The 10,319-nt window shown below is 19.6% G+C and overlaps 1 protein-coding gene and 1 pseudogene across 1 annotated transcript; one reads left to right on the plus strand and one right to left on the minus strand.

Annotated features, from left to right (window-relative positions):
* Nucleotides 1-4,595: 4,595 nt before the first annotated feature.
* Nucleotides 4,596-5,732, minus strand: LOC119663616 (cytochrome b-like). The gene is given in 1 exon segment (XM_038073225.1): nt 4,596-5,732. A coding segment is annotated over 1 exon segment (1,137 nt).
* A 1,537-nt stretch (nt 5,733-7,269) lies between these two features.
* LOC119663617 lies at nt 7,270-9,729 on the plus strand (annotated as a pseudogene).
* Nucleotides 9,730-10,319: the final 590 nt, after the last annotated feature.

The raw sequence follows: 10,319 nt of genomic DNA on the forward strand, positions 1-10,319 counted from the left end.
ATATGTATTAAAGGGGGAAAAATGTGAGGAAAGAATTATTTTTATGGATTAATAAATATTTTATTTAGTTTATGGATATTTATTAAATTTTATTATTTATTAAAAAATGGATAATAAAATTATTTTTCATTTAAAATTTTTGTAAATATGTATTAAAGGGGGCAAAGATGTGAGGAAAGAATTATTTTTATGGATTAATAAATATTTTATTTAGTTTATGGATATTTATTAAATTTTATTATTTATTAAAAAATGGATAATAAAATTATTTTTCATTTAAAATTTTTGTAAATATGTATTAAAGGGGCAAAAATGTGAGGAAAGAATTATTTTTATGGATTAATAAATATTTTATTTAGTTTATGGATATTTATTAAATTTTATTATTTATTAAAAAATGGATAATAAAATTATTTTTCATTTAAAATTTTTGTAAATATGTATTAAAGGGGGAAAAATGTGAGGAAAGAATTATTTTTATGGATTAATAAATATTTTATTTAGTTTATGGATATTTATTAAATTTTATTATTTATTAAAAAATGGATAATAAAATTATTTTTCATTTAAAATTTTTGTAAATATTAAAGGGGGAAAAATGTGAGGAAAGAATTATTTTTATGGATTAATAAATATTTTATTTAGTTTATGGATATTTATTAAATTTTATTATTTATTAAAAAATGGATAATAAAATTATTTTTCATTTAAAATTTTTGTAAATATGTATTAAAGGGGGCAAAGATGTGAGGAAAGAATTATTTTTATGGATTAATAAATATTTTATTTAGTTTATGGATATTTATTAAATTTTATTATTTATTAAAAAATGGATAATAAAATTATTTTTCATTTAAAATTTTTGTAAATATGTATTAAAGGGGCAAAAATGTGAGGAAAGAATTATTTTTATGGATTAATAAATATTTTATTTAGTTTATGGATATTTATTAAATTTTATTATTTATTAAAAAATGGATAATAAAATTATTTTTCATTTAAAATTTTTGTAAATATGTATTAAAGGGGGAAAAATGTGAGGAAAGAATTATTTTTATGGATTAATAAATATTTTATTTAGTTTATGGATATTTATTAAATTTTATTATTTATTAAAAAATGGATAATAAAATTATTTTTCATTTAAAATTTTTGTAAATATGTATTAAAGTTTCTATTAAGACTTTAGATGTGTTAATAAATTAATTTTACATGTAAATTTTGTGTAGTGCGTGGTTATTGAATTAATTTTAAAAAAATTAATAATTTATTTATATATTCGCAGTAATTAATATTAATAATTTAAGAAATTAAGAATTAGTTATAATTATAATATTAACAAAATTTGTGCCAGCAGTTGCGGTTAAACAAATAATATAAATGTTTTATTTTAAAATTAACGAAATTATTTATGTTAAATTTAAAATTAATTTATTAGGTGAAATTATAAGTTAATTAAAAATTTATTTAAATTTAATTGAAGCTAAAAAATTTTTGAAATAAACTAGGGTTAGATACCCTATTATTAAAAATGTAGAATTTAGGTTTTTAAGTAGTAATAGTTATGTTCTTGAAAATTAAAAAATTTGGCGGTAGTTTAGTCTATTCAAAGGAGCTTGTCCTATAATTGATAATCCACGTTGAACCTTACTTAAATTTGCAATCGGTTCATATACTGTAATCTATCGTTATCAGAATATTTTAAAAGAGTAATAATTTTCTTAAATTTATAGATAAATTTTATTTCAGCTTATATTTAAGTAGAGATGAGTTACATTAATAGTATTTATATGAATATTAATATGAAAAATTAATTAAAAGTGGAATTGGAAGTTAATTTATAAAGACAAATAAATTGATTTTACCTCTAAAATATGTACATATCGGCCGTCGCTCTTATTTTAAAATAAGATAAGTCGTAACATAGTAGATGTACTGGAAAGTGTATCTAGAATGACAATTTAAAGCTTAATTAGTAAAGTATTTCATTTACATTGAAAAGATTTTTATGCAAATCATTATGAATTGATCTAAATTTATTTATTATTTATTTTATTTATTTAAATTTAATATTAAAAATAATTATAAATTTATAATTTTAATTTTTATTATTTATTTTATTTATTTAAATTTAATATTTAAAATAATTATAAATTTATAAGTTTATTGAAAAAATATTTTTTATTATAGTGTATTAGTGTTGTGTAATAATATTGAAATATATTGAAAAATATTTATATTAAAAGAAAATTTTAATTATTGTACCTTGTGTATCAGGGTTTATTAAATAAATAATATTTATTTAAATATTTTGCTCGATTTATTAAGAGTTAAAAATTTATAAAAGTTGAGGTAATAATATCATTTTTAATATATTTTTAGAAATGAAATGTTTTTCGTTTTACATGGTTTCTAGTTTTTTAAGAAATAAATTTAATTTAGAATTAATTGTGATTTAATTTATTTGTATAAATTTCAATAAATAATTAATTTAATATTTTATGGGATAAACTGTAAATTAAATTGTTATAAGTTTTGAATGTTTAAATTAATTATATGCTTAGAATTAGCAATTATTAAAAAATTTGTTATAATTTATTTTTTAATGTTAAATATTTATTATATTTTAATTATTTATTTAAATTTTTTTTAAAATTTAATTTGTTAAATAATAATGATAATAATATTTAGGTATATTACTTTAGTGCTTCTTTAAATTTATATAATCCAACGAAGTTTAAAATAAAGAATTCGGCAAAAAAATTTGGTATTCGCCTGTTAACCAATAAACATCCTTTTGTATTTATTTAAAGTTTAACCTGCCATTGGAAAGAATTTTTAAAATGGCCAGCATATAATAATTAACTGATGGCAAACAGGTAGCAAATCAATAGCTTTTAATTGAAGGCTGAATGAATGGAGTTGGACGAGGATTATTAGAGCTGTTTCATCTTAGAAATTTATATAGAATTTTTCAATTTTATCTAGCTTACAAAGCTATAAATATGATCAAAAGACGAGAAGATCTGATAAAAACTCTTAAATCTTATTTAGTATAATTTTTAATTTATTTTGCGTTAGTTTTTGTTGTTATATAATAATTAATAAAATATTTTAATTGGGGGTGATATTAAAATTTAAATAACGTTTTAAATTAAATCCGTTTTGTCATTTATTTATGATTAAAGTGATTCCATTATTAGGATAAAAAAATTAAGTTACTTGTTAGGGATACATGCGTAAATTTTATTGGAGAGTTCTTATCGATAAAGATTTGCGACCCATTTTTTCGATGTTGATATAAAGACACTCAAATGTTAATGTAGAAGTAAATATTAAATGTTACTGTTCGAACTTTTTACTAATTCCTAATCATATCTGAGTATCAAACCACGAGTGTAAGCCAGGTTGGTTTGCTAGTCTGGATGTTAATAAAATATTTTAGTACGAAAGGAATTAATATTTATTTTTAAGAAATTATTTTATGAATGAATTTAATTACTATTTTGGCAGATTAGTGCAATAAATTTAGAATTTATTTATATAATTTAAAAATTATAAGTAGTACTTGTTTTTAAATGAAATTATTATATCTTTATTAAGAAGTTTATTATTAATTATTTGTGTTTTAGTGGGTGTAGCTTTTTTAACATTGTTGGAACGAAAAGTTTTAGGTTATATTCAGATTCGTAAAGAACCAAATAAAGTGGGTTTTATTGGAGTAGTTCAACCTTTTAGTGATGCAATTAAATTATTTACTAAAGAACAGACTTATCCTTTAATGTCAAATTATATTTGTTACTATTATTCTCCTATTTTTTCATTATTTTTATCTTTGTTGGTGTGAATATGCATACCTGTTTTAAGAAGATTGAATAGTTTTAATTTAAGTTTGTTATTTTTTTTAAGAATTACAAGAATAGGAGTGTATACTGTAATAATTGCAGGATGATCAAGAAATTCAAATTATTCTTTATTAGGAGGTTTACGAGCTGTTGCTCAAACTATTTCTTATGAAGTAAGATTGGCTTTAATTTTACTATCTTTTATTTTTTTAATTGAAAGATATAATATAATTGATTTTATAAAATTTCAATATTATATTTGGTTTTTATTTTTTTTATTTCCTATGGGTTTTATTTGATTAAGAATTTGTTTAGCGGAAACTAATCGTACTCCATTTGATTTTGCTGAGGGGGAATCAGAATTAGTATCTGGATTTAATGTAGAATATAGAAGAGGAGGTTTTGCATTAATTTTTTTAGCGGAGTATTCGAGAATTTTATTTATAAGAATATTATTTTGTGTAATTTTTTTAGGATGTAATTTATTTAATTTAATATTTTTTTTCAATTAGTTATTATTTCTTTTTTATTTATTTGAGTTCGGGGGACTTTACCTCGATTTAGATATGATAAGTTAATATATTTATCTTGAAAGTGTTATTTACCATATTCATTAAATTTTTTATTATTTATAGTTGGGTTAAAAATATATTTATTTATATGAATTATTTTTAGTAAAGTTAATAGAAAATTTTAATTCTATCTTATATTTTCAAAATATATGCTTATTTCAAGCTAATTAACTTACATTTAATTTAGTAAGTTATCTCATCATTTATTAATTAAAGGGTTAATTAAAAAGTATAAAAAATAAATAAATGTTAGAATTTGTCCAATTATAACATAAGGTTCTTTAACTGATCGAGCTTCAATTCAAGTTAATAAAATTACAGTGGATAGTATAATTCAAAATAAAAATTGGTTAATGGGATAAAATTGTAATCCTTGAAATTTGCTTATATTATAAAAAGGTATAATTATTAAAATAGCAATAGATGTAACTAATGCAATTACTCCTCCTAATTTGTTAGGAATTGAACGTAAAATTGCATAAGCAAACAGAAAATATCATTCTGGTTGAATGTGAATAGGAGTTACTAAAGGATTAGCTGGAATAAAATTATCTGGGTCTCCTAATAAATAGGGATTTATTAAAGTTAATAGAATAAGTCTTATAATTAGAATAATAAATCCGGTAATATCTTTAAAAGTGAAATAGGGATGAAATGGGATTTTATCAATACTTGAATTTAGTCCTATTGGGTTATTTGATCCTGTTTGATGAAGAAATAAAAGATGAATTATAGTTATTGCTAAAACAATAAAAGGTAAAATGAAGTGAAAAGTAAAAAATCGTGTTAATGTTGGATTATCAACTGCAAATCCTCCTCAAACTCATTGTACTAAATCAATACCTAAATAAGGAATAGCAGATAATAAATTAGTAATTACAGTTGCTCCTCAAAAAGATATTTGTCCCCGTGGTAATACATATCCTATAAAGGCTGTTGCTATTACTAAAAATAAAATAATTACTTCAACTAGTCAGGTTTGTGTATATTTATAAGAATTGTAATAAATTCCTCGTCCAATATGAAGATAAATACAAATAAAAAAAAATAAAGCTCCATTAGCATGAAGAGTTCGTAATAGTCATCCATAATTTACATCTCGACAAATGTGTCTAATTCTATTAAAAGCTATATTAATATCTGCTGTGTAATGTATAGCTAAAAATAATCCAGTTAAAATTTGAATGATTAAACATAATCCTAAAAGAGATCCAAAATTTCATCAAGAAGAGATATTAATTGGAGTTGGTAAATCAATTAAAGAATTATTTATAATTTTGAAAAGTGGGTGTTTAATTCATATTGGTTTATTCATTTATTTTATAAATCGAATTGGTCCAAAAAATATATTAGTAATTTTTACAATTGCAATTAAAGTAATTAAAAGATAATTTATTAAAAAAATTGTTATAAAATTTGTAGGGTAATTATAAAGTTTAGTTAAAATATATGAATTTTCTTTAATTATAATTTTTAAATTAATTAATAATATTGATTCATTATTTGTAAATATATCTATATTAATATAATTGTAAAAAATAATTCATAAAAATAAAATTCTTGTGATTAATGAAATTGTTCATATTAGTATTTTAATTGAAAATGAAAATATTTCATTTGAAGCAATTGCTGTTACATAAATAAATAAAACTAATAATGTAGTCCTAAAAAAATTAAGAATAAAATATAGGAAAATCAAAATGTTTTTGAAATTAGTCCTGAAATTATTGAAATTAAAATAGTTTGAATTAACAGTATTAATCCAATAGATAATGGGTGTTTTAAGAATAAAAATGTAATACTTGAAATTAGTATTATAGTTAAAATTAATATATGTATGATTTTAAGAAATAGTTTAATTAACATATAAATTTTGGGAATTTATGATAAAGAATTATTTCTTTTTTCTTGAGAGTTCTAAAAAAATTATTCTTATTTTTGATTTACAAGACCAATGTTTTTATTAAACTATTAAAACTAAAAAATGATAATTTATTTTTGATTATTTTGTTGTGTAATAGTATTGATAGGGATTTTTTCTTTTATTTTTAATCGAAAACGTTTATTATCTATGTTATTAAGTTTAGAATTTATTATTTTAATAATTTATTTTTTATTATATAGTTATATAAATATAATAGATTATAGAAATTATTTTATAATAATATATTTAACATTTAGAGTTTGTGAAGGAGCTTTAGGAATTTCTATTTTAGTTTCTATAATTCGTACTCATGGAAATGATTATTTTCAATCATTTAGAATTTTATAATGTTAAAATTTATTTTTTTTATTTTATTTTTGGTTCCTATTTGTTTTTTAAATAGTATATTTTGAATGGTTCAAAATATATTATTTTTTATTAGTTTTATTTTTATTTTATTTAATATTTATATAAATTATTTTATAAGTATTTCTTATTTTTTAGGATGTGATATAATTTCTTATGGATTAATTTTATTAAGATTTTGAATTTGTGCATTAATATTAATAGCAAGTGAAAAAATTCAAAAATTTAAAAATTATAATAATTTATTTTTAGTGAATGTAATTTTTATGTTATTTTTTTATTTTTAACTTTTTCTAGAATAAATATTTTTGCTTTTTACTTATTTTTTGAAGGGAGTTTAATTCCAACTTTATTATTAATTTTAGGGTGAGGGTATCAACCTGAGCGTTTACAAGCTGGAATTTATTTATTGTTTTATACTTTATTTGTATCTTTGCCTATATTAATTGGAATTTTTTATTTATATGAAAAATTAGGAAATTTAAATTTTTATTTTTTAAGTAATTATATGTTTAATTATGAATTATTATATTTTTCGATAATTTTAGCTTTTTTGGTTAAAATGCCTATATTTTTGGTTCATTTATGGTTACCTAAAGCTCATGTTGAAGCTCCAATTTCTGGTTCAATGATTTTAGCTGGAATTATATTGAAATTAGGAGGGTATGGACTTTTACGGGTATTTTCATTTATTTCATTTGTTTGTTTAAAATTTAATTATTTTTTTATTAGAATTTCTTTAATTGGAGGAATTTTAATTAGATTAAATTGTTTACGTCAAGTTGATATAAAGTCATTAATTGCTTATTCTTCTGTTGCTCATATAGGGATTGTTTTAGCAGGAATTATGAATTTAAGAAATTGAGGAATTTGTGGAGGGTATAGATTAATAATTGGTCATGGATTATGTTCTTCAGGTTTATTTTGTTTAGCTAATATTAGATATGAGCGGTTAGGTAGACGAAGATTATTAATTAATAAAGGGTTATTAAATTTTATACCTTCTTTAACTTTATGATGATTTTTATTAAGATCTGGAAATATAGCTGCTCCTCCTACATTAAATTTATTAGGAGAAATTTCTTTAATAAATAGAATTGTAAGTTGATCTTGATATTCAATGATTGCTTTATCATTTTTATCTTTTTTTAGAGCAGCTTATACTTTATATTTGTATTCTTATAGACAACATGGAAAAATTTATTCAGGGGTTTATTCTTTTAGAATAAATAATATACGAGAATTTTTATTACTATTATTACACTGGGTTCCTTTAAATTTATTGATTATAAAAAGTGAAATAATTTTTTTTGATTATATTTAAATAGTTTAATTAAAACATTGATTTGTGGTGTCAAAAATATAAAATTTTATTTTAAATTGTGAAAAATTTATCTTTATGTAGAATAAGATTTTGATTATTAATTAATTTAAGAATTATTTCTTTTATTTTTGGTTTAATATTTATTAATCATGATTATTCAATTTTTTTAGAATGAGAATTAATTTCTTTAAATAGAATTAGAATTGTAATAACTTTTTTATTTGATTGAATAAGATTAATTTTTATATGTTTTGTATTATTAATTTCGTCTTTAGTAATTTATTATAGAAAAGAATATATAGCAGGAGATATAAATATTAATCGATTTATTTTATTAGTTTTGTTATTTGTTATATCAATGATATTTTTAATTATTTCTCCAAATTTAATTAGAATTTTATTAGGATGAGATGGTTTAGGGTTAGTTTCTTATTTATTAGTGATTTATTTTCAAAATGTAAAATCTTATAATGCAGGTATATTAACTGTTTTATCAAATCGTATTGGAGATGTTGCTTTATTATTAGCGATTGCTTGAATATTAAATTATGGATCTTGAAATTATATTTTTTTATTAAAATTTAATATTTTAGATATAAATATATTGATTATTGGTATATTAATTGTATTGGCGGCAATAACTAAAAGAGCTCAAATTCCATTTTCAGCTTGGTTACCTGCAGCAATAGCAGCCCCTACTCCTGTGTCAGCTTTGGTACATTCATCTACTCTTGTTACTGCTGGAGTTTATTTATTAATCCGGTTTAATTTATTAATTGGAGATACAATTTTAGGACAAAGATTGTTATTAATTTCAGGATTGACAATATTTATATCAGGGTTAGGAGCTAATTTTGAGTTTGATTTAAAAAAATTATTGCATTATCTACTTTAAGTCAATTGGGGTTAATAATGAGAATTTTATCTATAGGATTTTATAAATTAGCTTTTTTCCATTTATTAACTCATGCTTTATTTAAAGCATTATTATTTATGTGTGCTGGGGCTATTATTCATAATATAAATAATTTACAAGACATTCGTTTAATAGGAGGATTAAGAAGTTATATACCTTTTACATGTAGATATTTTAATATTGCTAATTTAGCTTTATGTGGAATACCTTTTTTGGCTGGATTTTATTCTAAAGATATAATTTTAGAAATTGTATCATTGAGTTATATTAATATATTTTCTTTTTTTCTTTTTTTCTTTTCTACAGGATTAACAGTTAGATATTCAATTCGTTTAGTTTATTATTCATTAGTTGGAAATTTTAATTTTTATAGTTTAAATTTATTGAGAGATAATAGTTGAATTATATTAAAAGGAATATCTGGTTTATTATTTATAAGAATTATTGGTGGAGGATTTTTAAATTGACTGTTATTTGGCACCCCTTCAATAATTTGTTTACCTTTTTTATTAAAATTATTAACTTTAATTGTGTGTATTTTAGGGGGATTAGTAGGATATTATATTTCAAAAATTTCTTTATATTTTTTCAATAAATCTTTACAAAATTATTTTATTTCTTTATTTTTTGGTTCGATGTGATTTATGCCTAATATTGTTACATATGGGTTAATTTTTAATTTTTTATTTTTAGGTAAAAATTTGTATAAAAGTTTTGATCAGGGTTGATCTGAATTTTTTGGAGGATTTTATTTATATAAAAATTTATTGGGATATTCAAAATTTAATCAAATTTTGCAGAATAATAGTTTAATTATAATATTAATAAGTTTATTTTTTTTTGTACTAATATTTTTTGTTATTTGGTGTTTAAATAGCTTATAATTAGAGTATTACGTTGAAGTTGTAAGGGAGATTTATGTTATCTTTAAATACTTAAAGAATTAAAATTAGTAATTTATAAATAATAATATTTATTTTTACAATGAAAATGTAATGTTTTTATTAAACTAATAAATAAATATAGAAATATAAATGGAATTTAACCATTAAAAATAAAAGTTAGCAGCTTTTTTTTGTTCATCATATTTCTTTAATTGGAATTTAATTCAATTTTATTATTAACAGTAATAAACCTCTATTTTGGTTTCAATTAATATTAAGAATAAGGGTAAATTTACCTAATTTTTAGGTCGAAACTAAATGTGATGTATCACTTCATATTCTTTATAAGATAGATTACATAAAATAATATTTTTTGAATGCAAATCAAATGTTAAATTTAACTACAATCCTAAAATAAATTTTCCATTTAATTAGATCAATTTAATATCCCTTGATTTCATTCATGATACACACCAATTAATAAAATA

The sequence above is a fragment of the Teleopsis dalmanni genome, unplaced genomic scaffold, assembly GCF_002237135.1.
Source record: "Teleopsis dalmanni isolate 2A unplaced genomic scaffold, ASM223713v2 unscaffolded_contig_0648, whole genome shotgun sequence".
Lineage (NCBI taxonomy): Eukaryota > Metazoa > Arthropoda > Insecta > Diptera > Diopsidae > Teleopsis > Teleopsis dalmanni.